Source organism: Lithobates pipiens, unplaced genomic scaffold, assembly GCF_037356315.1.
Source record: "Lithobates pipiens isolate NorthernLeopardFrog02 unplaced genomic scaffold, aLitPip1_a1.2 Scaffold_3, whole genome shotgun sequence".
In the NCBI taxonomy this organism is placed as follows: domain Eukaryota; kingdom Metazoa; phylum Chordata; class Amphibia; order Anura; family Ranidae; genus Lithobates; species Lithobates pipiens.
In genome coordinates, this window is record NW_027507790.1 from 203,309,603 (window position 1) to 203,331,023 (window position 21,421).

The window sequence follows — 21,421 nt, forward strand, 5'->3', positions numbered from 1 at the left end:
TTTGTACTCATCTTAAAATCCTTTTCTCTGAAGTTCATTGATGGACACAGCATCTCCATCTTGACCTTAGGGTTATATCGTCCCTTTAGGAAAGGACTAGACAAAGTGTTAAAATCAGCAACACTTGCACAGTAACGCCCAGGGGGCGGTCCTACTGGCTATAACCCCTCACACTGCATGCAGCAGCTCAGTTCGTCAAAAGCAGTACAAACATAAATAGGAGGGGTGGGTGCTGTGTCCGTCAATGAACTTCAGAGAAAAGGATTTTACGGTGAGTACAAAAATCCTATTTTCTCTTTCGTTTATTGACAGACAGCATCTTAATCATGAGCTTAGGGACGTCCCCAACCAGTGTCAAAGAAATGAGGGGTGGGAACAGCAAGAAAATAACTCCATCCATAACAACCAGAGCTCCTCAATGGAGGAGTGTCAACCTTAAACAGCCGCCTGCAAAATCTTGTGGCCGAAGCAAGCATCCGAAGAAGTGCTCACATCAACCTTGTAAAATTTTGTCAAAGTGTGAACGGACGACCAGGTCGCCCTCTTACACAGCTGGGAAACTGATGTTTGATGTCAGAAAGCCCAAGAGGCACCAATTGTCCTGGTAGAATGTGCCGTGACAGGAAAGGGGGGCGCCCGTCACCTTATGACATAAGCCTGAACCACAATCTGTCTGATCCACAGAGATGGTGGCCGATGAGACCGGCAGTCCCTTCTTCGGACCAGCCAAAAAACGCAAACAGTGAGTCTGGCCTCCCGAAAGGAGCCGTAGCAGACATACACCCGCAGAGCCTGGAGCACGTCCAAGGAATGCAAAGCCACCTCTTTGGGGTGTGAAAGCTGAGGACATAAAGATGGAGGCACAATGTCCTCATTTGGAGGAAAGGCCGAAAACAACCTTTGGCAGAAACGAAGGCTGCAGACGCAGCACCGCTTTATCCTTGTGGAGGATAAAGTAGGGAGACTTGCAAGGCCGCCAACTCAGAAACCATCCTGGCAGATGTAACAGCCAACAGAAAGACTACTTTCTGAGAGAGTATCAATAAGGGGATCTCCCTAATGTTTTCAAAAAGCGGTTTCTGAAACGGAGCACCAGATTCTAATCCCACGGAGGTAGCGGTGATCGAACCAGAGGGGCTACATGTCGAACCCCCTGAACAAACAAACTCACCACTGAATGAGTCGCTGAAAAAGACAGCCAAAGCGGATATCTGCTCCTTGAAGGCAAGTTTCTGATCCACTCTTCGCTGCAAAAACAGCAGGATCCTGTAAATCAAGTATGTGTGCGGACACCACCCCATCTCCTCACACATGGAGATGTAGGCCTTCCACGTACGATGATAAATCTTCAGAGAAGAGGACTTCCGCGCCCTCAGCATAGGGGATATTACCGAATCCGACAGACCTCGGTCCCTTAGCACCTGGCTGTCAACAGTCATGCCATCAAAGCAGGATGAAGTATTGGACCTTGTGACAGAAGATCCTCTTGCATCGGAAGTCACCAAGGAACATCTGCCACCATTCGTACAATGTCGGCATACCATGGACGAACTCCTTGTTCCTGTCTCCATCCTCCTTGATGTTGGACATGCGAACCGCAGTGGTCTTGTCCGACTGGATCCTGACCAGACGCTCCTGCAGGTTATGTGACCATGTGTAGAGGCACCACCTGATTGCCCCAAGTTCCAGCACGTTGATCGGCAGGCGGGATTCTTCCTGGGTCCAGCGACCCTGGGCTTGCGTCCGTTGTGATAACCGTCCAATGAAGAGGAAGGATCGACTTTCCTGCACCGAAGGGCCGGCGACCTCAGCCACCAGAGCAGGAAATCTCGGACTAGCTGGCTCACCTGAATCTGACAATCCAGGGACAACGGAGATTTGTCCCATTTTGACAGGATCTCCTTTCGCAAGACTTGTGTGGAATTGAGGATACAATACCGCCTCGAAAGTGGCTACCATGAGACCCAGGACTCCCATTGCAAAAACGCAGCCACAACCACCTACGGGACACCAAAAACATCACCGTAGCTTGAAGAATCTGTAGCTTGTCCGAAGGGAGAAAGACTCTCACCTCTGAGGAGTCCAGATGCAGGCCCAGGTACTCCAGGTGTCGAGTTGGGACCAACACCGACTTCTGTAGGTTCAGTACCCAAGCAAACTCCCAAAGAGTTTGCATAGCGATTGCCACATCCTCCCCTAATCCTGAGGTGGAAGTTGCTCTCAGAAGGAGGTTGTCCAGGTAACCCACGATTGCGATCCCCTGCTGCCTTAGTAAAGCCAAAATTGCAGCTAGCACCTTGGTGAAGACCCTCGGTGCCAACGCCAGGCCAAAAGGCAGAGCTACAAATTGCTAGTGCTCGTCCCCAAGCGCAAATCGCAGAAACCTCTGATGCATATGGGGACATGCAAGTATGCGTCCTTGATGTCTAGGGATGGCAGAAAAACCCCCTGGAGTGAAGCGACCACTGAGCCACTGATTTCATCCTGAACGTTTGTACCTTCACAAAGCTATTGAGGGCCTTGAGGTCCAGGACCAGACGGACCCCTTCCTACTTTGGGACTACAGATTGGAATAGAATCCCTGAAACCTTTCTGGCATCAGTACAGGTACTATCACCCCACGCAACAGCAGGTCCTGTACTACCCCAAACAGGGCCTTCCGAAGAGCCGGAAGAAGATGAAGGTTGGAGGGAAAAAATCAGTTTGGCGGACAAGAAAGAAACCATCTTGTATCCTGATGAAACCAGTTCACAGAGTCACTGGTCGGAAAGTAGAGAGGTCCACCAGGCTGCAAACTCCAGAAGGCCCCCCCCCCCCCCCCCCCGAGAGTCGGGCGGGGGCAAACCTTCATGCAGTAACAGATTAACAGAGTAACAGATTTACCGGGGACGCTTTTCTCCCTCAGCAGGCACCTTGTCGGGCTGGGAATGCTTAACTGTCGACATAGGCGGACTAAAGATCAGCTTGAGAGGAAATGGAGGCCCCTGCCTATGGCGTGACTCCTTCCCTTTTCTGGACTGTGGGAGCAACATACTCTTACCCCAGTAACATTCTTAATAAGGTCATCCAGCGAGGCACCAAATAGCCTCTCTCCCTGGAAGGGCAAGTCCGCCAGTGCTTTCTTAGATGCTTGGTCCGCAGACATACTTAAAGCCCTGCACCAACTGGTCCGCCAGCACCACACGGACCGGGAAAGCACTACAGCTAGTGCGAAACTTCAGCAATTTTTCCTTGTTCGCTTTGTTGAGCTGTGATTTTCCAATAAAAGAAAGTGGTTTTCTGAAGAGTGCGGCAGTCCAGAGCTTGTTTTTCGTCTGAGACCGGGGAAGCCTGTTACTTCAACTCACGGTGCAACAATTTTGCCCATTTAGTAAGAGTCTGACACCAGGGCCGTGGCTAACACTGGCCACAATGCTGACCCTACCACTAAACACAGACCAGGCAACCGCCTCGGCCCCCCGAAAGGGACCGACACCTCTGTAGATGCCCCAGCAGTATCCTCAATTTTTAGGGTATTCCGCACCACTGTAATAAGTGCTCCTACAAGCGTCTATGCCTGCGCTGACCCAGACATGGAGTCATTCTCACGGTCCTGGTCTGCATCCTATGATACATCAGAACAGGGGCCGCCTGTCACAGCGGGCCCCGAGAAGAAAGAGTGAGAGACCCCCCTAGTCAACCTCCCAGGGAATGCCCAGCTGCTCCATCCTGCCGAGACAGGTGGAACCATACTTACCCCTCCCTACAGGGACCACTGGATGCATTCCACAGACAGACTCAGCACCCGATCAGTACGGGGTGGCTGCCGGCCACGGCACACTGACACAGACAGCATTAGCCTGGTCATGTGTGTGCCCTGGAGCATATAGCTCACCGGCCGGCCTTGGATCAGACGGAGCATGGCGTGGCCGACCAAGCGCATAGCTACAGCATGCTCACGCTCGATGGCCAGGCTGGGGAGGCTACAAGGATCTATATTATCCAGCCTGTCGATTGTAGATCACAGGAATCAAAAAACTGCAGAAAAAGAAAATTCCCAGGACCAATGGTACCACCGGGAGCCAGGTCCTTCTACACTAAGCAGAAAAAAAAACTGAACTGCTGGATGCAGTGTGAGGGGTCATAGCCAGTAGTACCGTCCCTGGGCGGTACTGTCCAAGTGCTGCTGTTTTTAACACTTTCTAACTAGACCTCTCCTAAAGAGGTGATATAACCCTAAGGTCAAGATAAAGAGTCCATCAATGAACGAAAGAGAAAAGGGGTTTGAGGTGGGTGCACGGTTCTTTATATAGGGAGTGAACTTCCTAGATTGGGTATACCAGTGTCAATACCTGAAGGTGGCCCATAACCCATTAATTACCTAGGGCTGTGTCCCATGATGTACGATAAAGAAAGTCGCACCTGCATCGTGAAGATTTGGGTGTGACTTGAATGGCGGCAACGAGAATTTTTATTTTCTTTCTTTAAAAACGGTGGTGTCAGCAGGCAACGACTACATAGATAGATGGGTGAGGTTACATTAAGCCTTACAAAGACCTCCTTGTTGTGAGGTGCTCTGGCCAAGTGGTGTTGCTAATGCCCAAATCCAAAACAGGTCAAAACCCGTGATTTCCATCAGCAATCACCCTTTATTTCTTGGATACTACAAAAACAATAAAATGTAAGACACACAACTAATGCATTACCAAAAAACATTCATTCAATAGAATCAATACAAAACAGATACTCACAAGATAGCAAAGAGTAGACCATGAAAATGCACAATGCTGAACAGTGTGGACACAAATGTGCCGTATTCACTTAGTGTGGTATACAGCTGGCGCGTTTCGGGGGTGCATCCCCTTCCTCAAGGCTAACCTACCTTAGCTACAGTAGCTTATTACGCACCCACCATACAAGAATGATTTCTACTGATCCACAACCATGATGGCCTTCATTACTGGCCAATATGATTAGTGAGAAGTGGCAGACAAGTCACATTATAAGCATGTAGTGTCAGAGATGTGTCTGATGAGACAACCTAGCAGTCAGACATAAGATAGGCAAAAGAAAGCTGTTGCTTACATGTAGTGACAGCTCTTGGTAATGGCACTTCGTATCTACTGGCAAGCTTTGTTTTTTTAACCACTTTCCGACCGCCGCACGACGATGTACGTCGACAGAATGGCACGGGCAGGCATAAGGGCTTACATGTACGTCCTTGCCTGCCCGCCGGTCGGGGGCCCGATCGGGCCCCCGCCCGGTGCCTGCGGCGGTCGGTATTCGTTCGGGAGCGATCCCGGACGAGGGGACGGCCATTCATTCATGGCCACCCCCTCGCGATCGCTCCAGACGAATGAAAATGTCCCGTGACATCACTTCCTCTCCTGTAATGTAAACACAGGAGAGGAAATGATGTATTCTCTCCTCCGTGTCGGTATTTTTCGTTCCGGCACCGAGGAGAGAGCATCGGTGAGTTGCACAAGCACTACACTACACAGTAGAACATGCCAGGCACACTCACACCCCCCCCTTTACCCCCCGATCACCCCCCAATTACCCCTGCCCCCTCAGTCACAGTGACACCAATTGCTTTTTTTTTTTTTTTTGCATTGGTGTCATTTGTGACTAATAACTGTTAGGGCAGTTAGGGTTAGCCCCCTTTAGTTCTAATGTGCCCCCCTAACCCCCCCAATAAAGGTTTAACCCCGTGATCACCCCCCTCGCCAGTGTCACTAAGGCTGGGTTCACATTGCAGCGGTTTATGAGAACGAATGTGATTCGCACTGCAGTGCAAATCACATCCGATCTCTGTGCGATTCGAGTTCAGCCATACAGATAGTATGGCTGAATTAGTGTCGCACCCGCCGCAAATTCGCACGGGACCCTTTTTTTGGCCCGCAGCAGAATCGGATCGCATGGGTGTTCACACCATGCGATCCGAGTTTGCAGATCGCACTGCGATATGCGAACTGATCTGGGGGTGTCATTAACATTTCACTGACACTCCCAGCAGTTCGCATAGGGCAGTGTTAACTGCCGCCGGGAGGTATGTGATGCGGGAACCCGCCGCGCATTCGTGGCGTTCCCACATCGCTCCAGTGTGAACCCAGCCTAATGAGCGATCGTTTTTCTGATCACTGTATTAGTGTCACAGGTGACGCTAGTTAGGCAGGTAGGTATTTAGGTTCGCCGCAGCTTTTTATAGCGCCAGGGACCCCCATATACTACCGCATAAAGCCCCGATTGCCCCCTAGTTAACCCTTTCACCAGTGATCACCATATAACTGTTACAGGTGACGCTGGTTGGCTAGTTATTTTTTTTAGAGTTTCAGGGCACCCGCCATTTATTAACTAGTCTCACTAGTGTACCCCTAAATTTAGGGGTGTCTACTTTCCAAAATGGGGTCATTTGGGGGGGGGGGGGGGGGGGGTTGTGCCATCTTGGCATTTTATGGCCTTCAAAACTGTAACGCCCTTAGAAAGCCTGAAGGCGGTGCTTGGTTTTCGGGGCCCCGTACGCGGCTAGGCTCCCAAAAAGTCCCACATATGTGGTATCCCCGTACTCAGGAGAAGCAGCAGAATTAATTTTGGGGTGTCATTTCACATATGCCCATGGCATGCATGAGCAATATATCATTTAGTGACAACTTTGTGAAAAAAAAAAAAAAAGTTTGTAATTTTCCCGCAACTTGTGGCAAAATATAAAATATTCCATGGACTCAACATGCCTCTCAGCAAATAGCTTGGGGTGTCTACTTTCTAAAATGGGGTCATTTGTGGGGGTTTTGTGCCATCTTGGCATTTTATGGCCTTCAAAACTGTAATAGGTAGTGAGAAGTGAAATCAAAAATTTACGCCCTTAGAAAGCCTGAAGGCGGTGCTTGGTTTTCGGGGCCCCGTACGCGGCTAGGCTCCCAAAAAGTCCCACATATGTGGTATCCCCGTACTCAGGAGAAGCAGCAGAATTTATTTTGGGGTGTCATTTCACATATGCCCATAGCATGTGTGAGCAATATATCATTTAGTGACAACTTTGTGTAAAAAAAAAAAAAAAAAAATTTTTTTTTGTCATTATTCAATCGCTTGAGGCAAAAAAATAAAATATTCAATGGGCTCAACATGCCACTTATCAATTTCCTTAGGGTGTCTACTTTCCAAAATGGGGTCATTTGGGGGGTTTTGTACTGCCCTGCCATTTTAGCACCTCAAGAAATGAGATAGGCAGTCGTAAACTAAAAGCTGCGTAAATTCCAGAAAACGTACCTTAGTTTGTAGATGTGACAACTTTTGCGCAAACCAATAAATATACAATTATTGACTTTTTTTTTACCAAAGACATGTGGCTGAATACATTTTGGCCTAAATGTATGACTAAAATTGAGTTTATTGGATTTTTCTAATAACAAAAAGTAGAAAATATCATTTTTTTTCAAAATTTGCGGTCTTTTTACGTTTATATCGCAAAAAATAAAAATCGCAGAGGCAATCAAATACCATCAAAAGAAAGCTCTATTTGTGGGAAGAAAAGGACGCAAATTTTGTTTGGGTACAACATTGCATGACCGCGCAATTACCAGTTAAAGCAGCGCAGTGCCAAATTGTAAAAAGACCTCTGGTCATTTACCAGCAAAATGGTCCGGTCTGAAGGTGGTTAAATAACATTTATTATCATGTGAAAATGTGAGGGGCCCTAAAGGCTTACAGAGAACCCCAGTAGTAAATACCTTCTCTTTCCTGATGATATCCAATAATCTTCCAGGGGTTGCACAAAGAATGTTACATCCTTCAGAGATCTGTTTCAATGAGTGAAACGTCTGTGTTCCTCCATAAATCACAACTGGGCGCACGCATGTTCTGCAAAATTGAATAATATTCCATGCTACATTACAAAAGAAACAATTTGTGTGTGAAAATAGAGGCAATGGATTAGAACTTTTTTTATTTTATTTATTGCTGTTTGAGCCCCCGTTAGGAAGAGTCACTCTCCATTTGTCCTGTTTACCATCATTAAAAGTAAAACCCCAAAAATAGGATCCCGTAAAATCCCTTTCTTTGAGTTCATTGACAGACACAGCATGCTTCCTTATTCTGAACCATAGGGTTACAACGCCCCCTACATGAGTGGGACATTAGGCAGAAAAAAAAAAAAAAGACTTGGCTACGTCAATGGGCAGTCCTAGGCGATTATACACCCCCTCTCTGCTACAGGCCTCAAGTTTTGTCACAAGCAGTGTCAGAAGCGTTAAAAAAATCCAGAGGGGTGGGTCCTGCGTCTGTCAATGAACTCGGAGAAACAGATTTTACGGTAAGTAAAAATTCCTATTTTCTCACTCGATCATTAGACACAGCGCTTCCTTATTCAGAACCATAGAGATGTCCCAAAGCATGAGGAGGGGGGGCAGTCAACAAAAAAAAAAAAAAACAGGCCAACCAACCTGGAGCCAAACCTGAACAGCAAGAAAACCCCTTCATGAGGGGAAAACCCTCTAGAACACAGCCTGCAGAACCTTGCAGCCAAAAGAGGCATTCGCAGATGCAAGCACATCCACTTTGTGAAATTTTGTGAAAGTGCACCGACGACCAGGTGGCTGCCTTGCACACTTGATTCACTGACAACTGACGGCCCAGGAGGCACTCAGCACCCGAGTAGAGTGCGCCTTCCTGGGAAGGGAGAAACCCGACCCCTGACAGAATAGGCCTGAGTCACCATCTGTCTGATCCATCTAGAAATGGTCGCCAAGGAAGCAGACAGCCCATTCTTTGGCCCGTCCGTGATCATGAACCGCGAGTCTGACCCCCCGAAAGGACTCAGTGGCCGCCAAATGCACCCTGATCGCCCAAACCACATCCAGAGTGTGCAAGACAAATTCCCTTGAATATTGCGGCCTAGGAAACAGGGAGGGTAACACAATGTCTTCATTTAAATGGAAATCAGAAATAACTTTTGGAAGGAAGGACAAAGAACCACCAGGTAGGGCGTGTGACAGGAGAGTACCGCCAATTCTGTCATCCTGCGAGCAGAGCTGATAACCACCAAAAAGGCCACCTTCTGTGACAGAGTGAGCAGGGTAATTTCTTGAATATTTTCAAACTGAGACTTCTGTAGAACCGAAAGCACCAGATTCAAGTCCCACAGTGGCCAGGGAGATCGGTAGAGCCACGTCACACCTACTGAATGAACATACACACCAAGGAATGCGAAACCAGGAGGCATTGAAAGAAGATTGCCAATATCCAATGCCAAATTCTTTTAAATGCCCCTCTGAAGAAAAGTCAAAATCCAAGCCACCGAAAAGTAACGTGGGTTAAACCCCACCATGAAATGCACGCTTTCCACGTCTGATGATATAAATTCCTGGAAGTAGACTTCCTAGCCTTGAGCAGCGTCGGAATCACAGACATGCCCCTATCCTTCAACACTTACCTGGCTTTTAATGGCCAGGCCGTTAAAGCCAGCGACGGTAAAGCGGGGTGGAAAATTGGCCCATGGGATAGATCCTCCTTAAGTGGAAGCCGCTAGGGGGCGTCTGCGACCAGATGCACCAGGGCCGACGAGGCCAGTCTGGGGCCACTAGAATGACCGGAAATTCCTTCGGCCTTGATCCTGCGTAACAGCCAAGGCAGATGCTTGAGAGGAGGAATGGCGTAGATCGGACGATACTGGCCTCACGGAGCCAGATCGTCTGGAGCGTCCGCCGGAGACCTTCCCACAAACTTCTGCACCTTCCAGCTAACCCGGGATGCCATCAGATCTAACTCTGGAGAGCCCCAATGCAGACATATCAGATGAAATACCTCTTGATGAAGGGACCACTCCCCTTGGTCCAACACTTGTCGACAAAGTTAATCCGCCTGCCAGTTGTCCACCCCCCGAATGTGGACGGCCGGGACAAAAGGCTCTGCCGACTGAAGAATGACAGCTACTTACAGGCCCACTAACACTCCTTGTTCCTCCCTGGTTGTTGACATAAGCCAACTTCGTGGCATTGTCCAACTTGACCCTTATCGGGAGCACCTGAAGTCGACCCGTCCAATGATTTAGAGTCTGATCGCCTGGAGTTCCAAGATGTTGATAGGAAGCCTGGATTCCTCCAGTGACCCCGGAGCAGAGCTCATGCCCAGGACTCCACCCACCCGGACAAACTGGCATCAGTGGTGACCTCCGTCCAGTAGAGGGAGGAAGGATTTCCCCTGCTGAAGAGCTGGGGAATGAAGCCACCAGATTAGGGACCCTTTGGCCTCAGAACAATCTGGCTGTCCAGAGACCCTGGACATTTGTCTCATTTTAACAAGATCTTTTTGCTGGGGTCTCGTATGGAACGGAGCAAACGGGACAGCCTCAAAACTGGAATCAGCGCTGACTTTTGGCAATTTAATCAGCCACCCAAAATCTTCCAGTCTGAATAGCCATCTCCACATCGCCCCTCAGGGTCGCTGGGGACTCTACTCACAGCAGAAGGTAGTCCAGGTAGCCCAGAAAAGCAACGTGCATCAGCGGGGCCAACACCTTGGTGAAGACTCGAGGAGCGGAGGTGAGACCAAAGAATAACGCTGCAAACTGATAATGCTCCTCTCCCACAATAGAGCGGAGGAACCGCTGGTGTTGTGCACATATGTGAATGTGCAGGTAAGCATCCTTGACGATGATGAAGAGATGCCACCACGGAGTGAATCAACTCCATTCTGAACTTCCGCACAAAGCGGTTCAGAACCTTGAGGTCTAGAATCGGACATACCGTACTCTTTTGGGGATCGTCAACAGGTTTGCACTAAAACCCTAGAAACGCTCCGACACCGGGACAATCACCCCCTTGAAGCAACAGGCTTTGCATCGCCGCCCCTTCTGTGTGCCGAGAAGGAAGGACCACGCTAGAGACGTGGCTCCTTCCCCTTTTTTGACTGTGGAAGAAAAAGTACTTTTCCCCCCTATGACACTCTTAATATCATCCACAGTGGCCCCTAACAAATGATAGCCTTCAAAAGGCATATTAGCTAGAGCTTTATTTTAGAAGCCTGGTCCGCAGTCCAACACTTTAACCACAATACCCACCAAAGCACTACCGCTGAAACAGACAGCTTAGAAAGCAAGGGAGCTGTGTCCAAAGAGGCATCGCAAACTGCAGCCCGTGGACCAGCTGGCAGGAGGAAACTGATATCCCTCCAGGTCACGGCGCAACAGCTTTGCCCACTCTGTCAGCAACTTGCAATAGTGAACATAATGCGGCTCAGACTCTGCCTTCCTGTAAGTCAGATCTTAAAAAGCTGGAGTCTTCAACCGGAATCATGGTGGCTTTGTTCAATCGAGAGACTGGAGGATCCACCACAGGTGGAGTCGTCCACTTCTTAAGACCCTCCTCAAAAGGATAACGCACAGTGAAACACTCTGGGACCGCAAAGTGACGGTTTGGACACTCGCATTCCTTATAGACAAACTTGCCAAAAAAAAAAAAGTGATAAGGGAACACTTTTGCCAGGCAAGATGGCTTGCGAGTGCCAAAAGGGATGGCACCTCCACCTCAGCCGCATCCTGCATTTTTAACATTTCCCGCACATATGCAATCAGTGCGTCCACCAGAGCCTTCTCGTGCGCAGCCACCGGGGCAGAGGAATCATCCTCACTGTCTGAAAAATCTAGGAGCGCAGCCACAGACCTTGCAGGGTGGCCCCCCCATCTATGGCAGCTGAATCAGTTACAGGATCCGACAGGACAGATGAAGCATGTAAGGCGGCGCTTCTTGCTAGTCTGCTGCCTAAGAGCCACTTCCACCAGGGCCGCTGTCAGTGCATCAGCGTATGGCTGGGACCCATGGGGACCTGCAGCCTCTGATAGAGGGTAAGGTGGGAAAGCATGCTCCTGAGACTCCATAGGGGAAGAAAAGACCCCCACACCAAGAGCGACTACTGCAAAAGGGACACCCACGCCGGTAGTGGTACCGGAACATCAGGATAACCCACAGCCTGCAGCAAAGGGACCTCAGCAGACTCACCAACCCACTGGCGTAGCGCTTTCTGCCTCGTGTAGACCGGCACACAAGTGGCATCCAAGGAAGGGGATAACATGAGTCCACACCGGGTTAAAAGGAGGAGCGTCCACCTGATAAAAATGCCATCTGGGCTACACAGTGATGGCCACTGTTGCCCGAGCACAAAAACCACCAAATCATGGAAGCCAGCCATAAAAAGTCAGCGGGCCCTAGGGGCAAAAGACACCGGCTACGGCAAAATGAGGCCGACAGACCCTGAAAGAGGATTGGCGCACCCCCCCCCCCCCCGTACTCAAAACCAATCCCCCAGGATCCATTATGGCACCAGGAGGAAGGGGGGAAAGAGGGGCTACCAGGGGACCTCCAGGGATAATCCACAACAGAAAGAGAGGTTGCAAGGGGCGGAGGGAAACCCGCAGGACCAACCGACCCAGGGACCACATCCACCGCAAACCCACCAAGGGGAGACGGGGGACATATACTCACTCTACCAGGACCAGACGGGCAACGTTCCCCAGACAGAACATCCTCACCACCGTAGTGGGGGGATGTTGGCCATGGGGGACACTGCGACTTGAGCCAAGACTCCGCTCGTATGCAACCTCGCGAGACGTTTAACTTGAAGGGCGCAAGCCTCCATCCTGTGGGGGCTACGTCACGGTCGACCTATCGCGTAGACGTGGTCTGCGCTCGCTGGCCAGACTCGGGAGACCAATGGATCAAGTGTCCAGTCCGTTGCCCAGTCTGACAGCTGATTGCACATCTCACCGGAAAAAAATCCAGGAAAACAAAATAGGATTTTTTTTGTACATGCCGTAAAATCCCTTTCTCTGTAGTTCACCGACTGACACTGCTTCTCTCTTAGACCATTGGGTTGTTAAGCCCACCTTCAGGAAAGGACTAGGCATAACATGTTAACATGCAATAATAAAACTATAACTTTCTAGTTCCACCCAAGGGATGGTCCTTTAGGTAACTACCCCAGAGCCTGCATTGCAGCTTCAGTATGTCAAGAAGCAGTATAACGTAGAGGAAAAATTGGAGGGGCGGGTGCTGTGCCAGTCTGAACTACAGAGAAAAGGATTTTACGGTGAGTACAAAAAATCCTATTTTCTCTTCACCAACTGACATAGCTCCTCTCAGACCATTGGGACGTCCCCAAGTAGTGCCAAAATGAGGGGTGGGAAAACAGCATAAAAGCTTCACCCACCATGGCATGTGGGAACTAGTATAAAAACTTTACCCACAAAAAACTGTGTGGTTAACAAACTTTTTTACTCACGAAAAAACGGTACTCCTCAACTGGGAGTCACTACCTCCAAACCGCATCAGAACTGCGGTAACAAATGCAACAGTGCATTTACTTAAGGTACTGTGTTCTTACCAAAAAAAATAAATAAATAAATAAAAAAAAACAGGAAAAAAATATAAGTGCAATTGCAATTATACGGCCACCTGCAAAACTTTGCGACCAAAACAGGCATCAGTCTGTTGTAGAATTGTTGTAGACCTTGTAGAATTTTGTAAAGGTGCGAACAGACAACCAAGTTACCGTTTTACACACTTGAGCGACAGACGTTTGATGTCGGAAGGCCCAAGACGTTCCTATTGCCCTTGTGGAGTGGGCCGTGACAGGAAAGGGGGGGCACTTGCTCCTTCAAGGCGTAGGCCTGTACTACAAATCTGTCTGATCCACCTGGAAATGGTGGCCGACTAGACCGCCATGCTTTTTTTCGGACCAGCCACTGAAACGAACAAAGAGTCAGAGTTCTGAAAGGGAGCCGTAGCAGACAAATACACCCTCAGAGCCCAAACCACGTCCAGGGAATGAAGGGCCACCTCCTTAGAATGTGTCAGCTTAGGACACAGAGATAAAACAATGTCTTCATTGATTTGGAACGACTAAACCACCTTCGGCAGAAAAGAAGGTTGCTGACGCAACAGCACCTTATCCTTGTGGATAACCAGATAGGGCGACTTGCAAGACAAGGCCACCAGTTGCGAAACCCTCCTGGCCGATGTAATGGTCACTAGGAAGACCTTGTTGATGCCAAACCAAAGGGGAAAGTCACAAACTGGTAGTGGGCTTCTCCAACTGCAAATCGCAGAAGCCTCTGATGCCAAAGGCATATGGGTATGTGCAGGTACGCATCCTGGATGTCTAAAGACGCCAGGGAGTCCCCTTGATGGAATGCGACTGAGTGAACCGATTCCATTCTGAACCTCTACTTTTACAGAGTAATTGAGGGCTTTTAGGTCCAAGATTGGACATACCCCTTCCTTTTTTTGGGGACTACAAACGGGTTTGAGTAGAACCCCTGGAAAAATTCAGATTCCGGAACAGGCACTATCACCCCGCGACTCAGCAGGTCCCTTACCGCCCCCAATAGCGCGCGCCCCCCCCCCCCCCCCCCCCAGAGAGACGGGAGTACGAGTATGCTGGAGGGGAAGAATTTGTTTTGCAGCCAAGAGAGGAACTTTATCTTGTAGCCGTAGGAAATCATATTACAGACCGATTGGTCGAACAGCCAAGAGGCCCACCGGGCTGTAAACTCCTGAAGGCGACCCCCCAACCGTGTTGCGGGCAGGGCAAACCTTCATGCGGTAGAACTTTTTTTCAGAGGCTTGCGGTTCCAGGGACGATTTTGTCCTTCAGAGGTCGTCCTGTCGGGCTGGGGACACTTAGCCGAAGCTCCGGGAGGACGAAAAAGCAGTTTGTGAGTGGAAAAAGAGGGCCCTTGCCTACGGCGTGGCTCCTTAGCCTTCCTTGCCTGTGGGAGTAGAGTACTCTTACCACCGGTGCGGTGGCATTTTTAATAATGTCATCTAATGAGGCTCCAAAGATCCGGTCGCCAAGGAAAGGAAGATCAGTCAGGGCTTTTTTGGATGCCTAGTCAGCAGACCAGCATTTTAGCCAAATTAGGCACCTCAGCACCACAGCTGACACGGAGGCCCTGGATAGCAGAGGGAGAGTATACAGGGCCGCGTCACACATATACTTAAGGCCTTACACTAGCGTTGGTCTGCTAGTTCCACGCAAACAGGGGAAGCCTGTTGCTCTCCCAATTCGCGGTGCAAAAGTTTTACCCACTCAGTCAGTGTCTGCGACACAAGTGCTAATGCCAGTACTGGTCGCACGGCTAACCTCACAACCATAAACAAGGAACGAGCCACTGCCTCGGCCTTCCTGTCCGTGGGATCCTTGAATGCAGGAGTCACCTCAACCGGGATCGTAGTTACTTTATTTAATCTGGTTACTGGGGGGTCCACGACCGGAGGAGCTGACCACTTTTTGAGAATGCTCTCCTCGAAAGGGTAACGCACCGCCATGTATTTAGGGGGCGAAAAAGGTATGTTGCAGGCGACCCCATTCCTTGCAAATGAACTTGCCAAAATAATAAAAATACGGGAACACCTTAAGTGAACGTGCTGGCTTGTGGGACCCAAAAGGGACCAGTACATCAGCAGAGGAGTCGGCTGGCTCCTGAATCTTCATGGTATCACGCACAGCTGTGATAAGTGCTCCAACAAGCGCTTTGTGGCACACGGGCCTGGACGGGGACTCATCCTCACTGTCCAAAAGGTACTGGTTGGGGGGGGGGGGGGGCTTTTTAGCACCTTTCGTCCCACGCATCACCCCCATCTTGGCAATGAACGAACTGAGGACCACCGTCAGGGTGTCCATGGGCACTGCGCAGTCCGCAGGTGACCCGGTTGCAATTGCCTGGATTTCGGGGGAAGAAACACCAGTTTTTTAAGCCATGCTGTCTGCCACCCGCAGGGGACTTAGGAAAGCGACAGTCCCACCCTCCTTGCTGCCACTGACTGAGGGTCTCTTTCCCCCCGGACTCAATACTGAGGAGTTCTGCGCTGTTCACAAGTAGTGCCTGTAGACCCTGAGTGCTCCCAAGTGCAGAGGAAACGAACGCTGTGTCTTTGGCAGCCACCGGAATGAGCGCTAAATGTTCTAAAAAAAAAAAAAACGTGCTCAGGCTTCTCTAACATGGCCGCCCAGCGTGCAGTAAACAGACACCAAACACAGGGAAAATGGCTGTGAGAGCACCCAAGCCACGTTGCTGCTAGAGAACACTGAAAACAGTTTTCAGGCTTCCAGAAAATGGCCGCCAGTGTCCTCAATAGGAGATCACTTGGAAAATGGCAGCTGAAGCCCAAGAGGGCATGCTGCCTTGCCCACACCTAAAATGGCCGCCAGCAGCTCCATGAGTTAAGAAAGCAATGTGACAGACATCACCGCACCCAACCACAGCAGACCCTCACAGGAACCTTCCAGGAGCTTAACACAGAGAACCCAGGACACCGCTAGCCAGCCCCTCCATCTCAGGTGAGAGCCCACATACACCGCTCAGCAGCCACATGCAGCATACCCAGGGGGGGATTGGGAGGAGTGAGAAGAGAGGGAAGTGAGGGACCCCCGAATTAACCTCCCAGGGAATGCCCAGCTGCTCAGCCCCGCCGAGGAAGGGAGAGCTGTAACTACACACTGATCAGTACAGGGTAGCTGCTGGCCTTGGCATTTTGTGACGCAGACATCAGTAGCCCGGTCATATGCCCGGAGCATAAAAGCTAACGACCACCTTTCGTCGTGGCCTGCCGAGCCGTAGCTGCAACCTGCACACGCTCGATGGCCGGACTGGGGAGACTACAAAGGATAAGGGTGTCCAGCCTGTCACCCAGCCGACTGTTGATAGCTGATCACAGGATCATTGATCTTGTGTAAAAAGCCCAGTTTCTGCATAAAAAAAAAGCACGGACTGATGAGCCCGCAGGGTTCCTTCACTAGGCAAAATAAAACTGAGGCCTGTCTGGCAAACGGGAGGGGTGTAGCCCAAGGGACCGCCCCCCTGGGCAGAACTAAGAGTTCTAAATGCTATGTGATATGGCTAAGAGTTCTAGCGATATGGCTAACAACTGATTTGCTAGAGGAGCTGTGTCAGTGGGTGAAAATAAGAGAAAACAGTGTTATTACCTGTTAACTACTTTTCCAGGAATCTTACAGGACGGCTTACAGAGACATAGGCTCCTCCCACCTAGCACAGGAAACACATTATCCACATCATAAAAGCAGAACACATTCCTTAGCCCCTCAGTATTAATAACCGATGGCTTCAGAATAAGAAATCATTAACCCTCATTAGCGTAGCTTTAACTTTACTCTGTTTTACATTGCTAATCACCAAGAAGGACGGGAACTGACGCCATCCTGGAAGATTCCTGGAAAAAGTAGTTAACAGGTAATAACACTGTTTTTCCAAGTCATCTTCCGGGACAGCTTACAGAGAGGACAAAAAAGGACTACTTGATCAGGGCGAGACCACAGCCTGCAGCACTTTCCTGCCGAAAGATTGGTCTTGGCTAGCAAGCAGATACAGTCTGTAATGCTTTACGAACATCTGAAACCTGGACCAGGTTGCAGCCTTGCAAATCTTGCTCCTGCCCTTTTCGGCCCAAGAAGTAGAAACTTCTCTTGTGGAATGAGCATTTATCCCTAACACAGGTGTCCGGGATGCTGCTTTGTATGCCTCCACGATGGCCTACTTCATCCACCTTGCGATGGTATTTTTAGATAGCCTTTGACTCCTGTTTGAACCTGCAAACAACACAGGCTGGTGGAACGTTGCCATTCCTTGGTGTGCTCTATGTAAGCGATCAAGCATCTCCTGACATCATATTAAATCCTGCCTACTTGTGGTTTTCAGGATTTCCGCAAAACAATGGCATCACAATCTCTACCAAACTATGGAAGTTAGACGATACTTTGGGGAGAAATGCCGGATCCCGCGAGAGGATAATCTTGTCCTGCAAGAAGATGCATTAGGGCTCAATCACTCAAAGCGCCATGTATCTCACCAACACTTCTAAAGGAGACTAGGGCCACCAAAATTACTGTTCAAGGTCAAGAGCTTTATGGGCAGTTAATCTATCGGCTCAAACTGAGTTTTACAAAGACCTTGCAACAGAGTCGATAAGTCCCAGGGAGGGAACCTCCTTGACTTGGGGATCCGCTTATGGCTGATTGATGCAAGAAATCTCTTGACCAGTCTCCAAGATGCTGAGTCTTGGTAATCCTGAGAACCAAGACCTCTTTGGCCAGAATGGTGCGATCAGGATAAGCTTCATGCTCAACACTCTCATCTTCCAGATAATCTTTGGAATGAGGGCAGAAGGTGGGAATGCATACACCAGATTTGCCTCCCATGATTGGGATAGGACATCTAGACCCAGACTGAGATCATCTCTCTGTAGGGAGAAAAATTGTTCCACCTGCCTTGTAGCAAAAAGGTCTATTTGTGGGATTCCCCACTTCTGCACTCTGTTCGAACACTGTTCGATTCAAGCACCATTCTGTCTGAGACAGAATCTCCCAGCTTATTGATGTAACTTACTGTATCAATATTGTCCAAAAGGACCTACACGTGTCTTCCCCTCAGAGTCGGGCCAAAGACTACTAGAGCCCTTAGAACTGCACTCAGCTCCCTTGCATAGCAGGAGAGGCTGGCTTCCAGCCAGTTCCAGACACCTAGGGCTATCTGTGCTCCTGAATGGTCTCCCCACCCTTGACCGCTGGCATCCAAGGTGACTGCCAAAGGGTTGTGTTGGGACCAAAGTCGACGTGCAGAGAAATTTGCAGGGAACAACCACCACTCTATTGAGAGTTTTACTTAATGCGGGATCTCTGCCTCTGAAGAGAATCCTTCCTTTCATCCCAAACAGAAAGCATGAACGCCTGAAGTGCTCGAGTACGGAATTGTGCCCACTGGACTCCTGGGATGGCTGCTGTCAAACCAAGAACCCTCATTATACCCTGAATTGAGGTCTCTGTACATACGCAGAGGCTGCTCAGCTCTGTAATTATCTTTGCCACTTTCTTTTATCAGAAAATTTTTGGATGTAGTTGAGTCCATTAGGTATGTAGGGAATGCTAGGAATACTATACATTGAGTAGGTACCAACTGCGACTTCTTCCGATTTACCAGCCACTCCAGCTGCTGAAGGCGCCTCATCGTTCTGCTCAGGTTGTGTTTCGCTTTTTTTAAGGGGTTGACCTTAGATTCTAAAGCTGGAACATCTGCTGTTTCCTCTGCAGAGGAATAATCGGTCTGCGGTTTCCCGATTGTTTGAGGGTAATACCTCATCCTGTCCCCACTGTTCCCCTGGTAAGGGGTTTGGAGTAAGAGAGGGATCTAGCACACGTCTTATCCCCTTTAATGGAGGATGCGATAAAAGCCCCTAACCTTTCTTCTAAGCCCTGCAGGGCAGAGGAAAATGCATCTTCAGTCACATATACAGGGGCTGAAATGTGAGAAACAGTTGCACCAATTGCTTATAATGACTCACCCTGGCTTGCCATGTCAGGTATCTCCGGAGAGGATGACAGTGTGGAGGTATGACTGACGACTGGAGTTCCCAGAGCCTAGGGGTGTAAACCATGGTACCCTTGTGGTACACTGGAAGTCAAATGTGCTGAGCACAAAGCAGAGGCGCATTAAGAAACAAGTTATGGTATTTGCTGAATAGTTTTGGCAAAAGAAAACACTGTCACCTTAAGGATCAGCCTTCGATGCCGAGTACCATAATATTTCCTGTGCTGGAAATGCCTATTTACAAATACACACCTTTACATGCCCAGCGCTCCTGCTTTTATAGTGTGACAGACTTCTGTCTGCAGCATATGAACTGAGAGAGTCTGTATTAAGCCTCAGGTGGGAACCTGATTACACATGGTGTAAGCTGTTTCCACACCTCTCCAGGAGTGAAGGGGGAGAGGAATTTATGTCAGCAGTGTTTGTTAGGCTCCCAGTTTTAAAGGAAGAATTAATACAAAAAAAATGCAAATAGCTGCTTTTGTATGTTCATAAACTACTGCTGTAACCTTTTTAGATGAAAACCATCTGTTCAATTAAGAAACCCCTCTGGCTGCTGGGACCACACCTGCTGCTATAGCCAGACACAGAGCAGGCATCCTACTAGGTAAGTGTAATATACTCCCTCTAGAGGAGACATTTTAAAGGCATACAGATTATATTATAATATTATACGTGTGTGATGGGAGAAAAAGCATAGGTGGACCTTTTACAGTTCCTAGGCTTCTCCCCTTACCCTATCCTCGCTGCAGGATACTGCTGAGCAAACAGACAGATCCAAACCTCACCCCCATGACGGCGGGAAGTGTAGTTAAACCTTCAAAGACTGGGGCCCTTTTAATAGGGGTTCCCCTCACTTGTCGTGAGAATAAAACCACCCTTTTCTTAGGGTTCGGGGGATGAAGCTTATCACCTTCTCCTCCAGCATACTCTATAGGAGGGAAGACATAGCTCAATGGAAGGGAAAAAAAATGTATTTGGCGAAAGAAAACCCTTTTTATCAGTCAACCTCTCTAGAACTGATTCTAGCTCTTTAACAAAAAGCAAATCTCCATTAAAGGGGAGGGGACAGAGTTTGGGCTTTGACACTGTCTCATCCCCAGGACTTCAACCAGATAGCCCTCCTGGCTTCATTAATGAATGCTGTAGACCTGGCCCAGTATATTATAGACTCCGTGGATACATCTGCTATACAGGCTACTGCCTTATTTAGCGCTGGTAAAGCATCCAAAATCTCTTCCCTGGGAGTATCTGACTCCAGAAGAGCGCAGAGCTATTTAAGCCATAAATCAAGCTTTAGGGTGCCCGAGTCCTCTCAAAGGAAAGCACTGAAGCCTTTTCAACTTTAGATAGGGAAGCGTCCAGTCTGGGGCACTTTTCCTACAATGTATCTTGCTCTTTGAAGAGAAACCTTCTTTTAAAATTTTTAGGGAAGACTACTTCCCTTTTCCGGTTTCTTTCATACCAGAAGTACTGTCTCCTTCTAGGGACTTATGTACCAGAAAGGTTCTGCTCTGCTTAGGCTGAAGGCCTGCATATAAAAAAGGTCATGCACAGACAACTCCTGGCCCTCTGGCTTCTCCAGCTCCAGGGTGTCGTATATAACCTTTAATAATTCCTCTGTGAGAAAAAGGGATCTTTGAACCTTTGATGCTTGTCTATACAGTCCTGACATGCACTTTTCTTCCACCCATAAGGCTTTTTCTGGGTGTCTTTGTTTTGCTATCTCTGGGCTCATGGGCTTTGTTCTGAAATTAATCAAATGACAAACGCCAGCACATTGCTTCCACTGAAGACAATACCAGTAACAAAAACACCCTGTGGATAACAAAAATTCTAATCCAAGAACCTTTTAAAAGTACCCACCACCAGAGCCTATGCTAGTATGTGCGACACCTGTCCACACTAAGCATAACAAAAAAAAAAATGCTCTGGATGAAAAAACAAGGCCCCCTGTGACCCCCCCCACAGGAGGATAAGAAAAGGGAAGGAGCCATCTGCCCCATATTTTCTTACCTTAGGGCCCGAATCGATGGATGCGCCTCCAGACCTGCTTCCATAGATCCTGGCATC

The 21,421-nt window shown here is 48.9% G+C and overlaps 1 protein-coding gene across 4 annotated transcripts in view; it reads right to left on the reverse strand.

Annotated features, from left to right (window-relative positions):
• The window catches only part of DDX4 (DEAD-box helicase 4), a 329,051-nt gene that overhangs the window by 54,105 nt on the left and 253,525 nt on the right, over positions 1–21,421 (reverse strand). For all 4 annotated transcript variants that reach the window (XM_077462713.1, XM_077462714.1, XM_077462716.1 and 1 more), the window contains one exon: positions 7,707–7,836. In XM_077462713.1, coding sequence (XP_077318839.1) covers positions 7,707–7,836 — 130 coding nt within the window. The remainder of the gene's footprint in view (positions 1–7,706; positions 7,837–21,421) is intronic.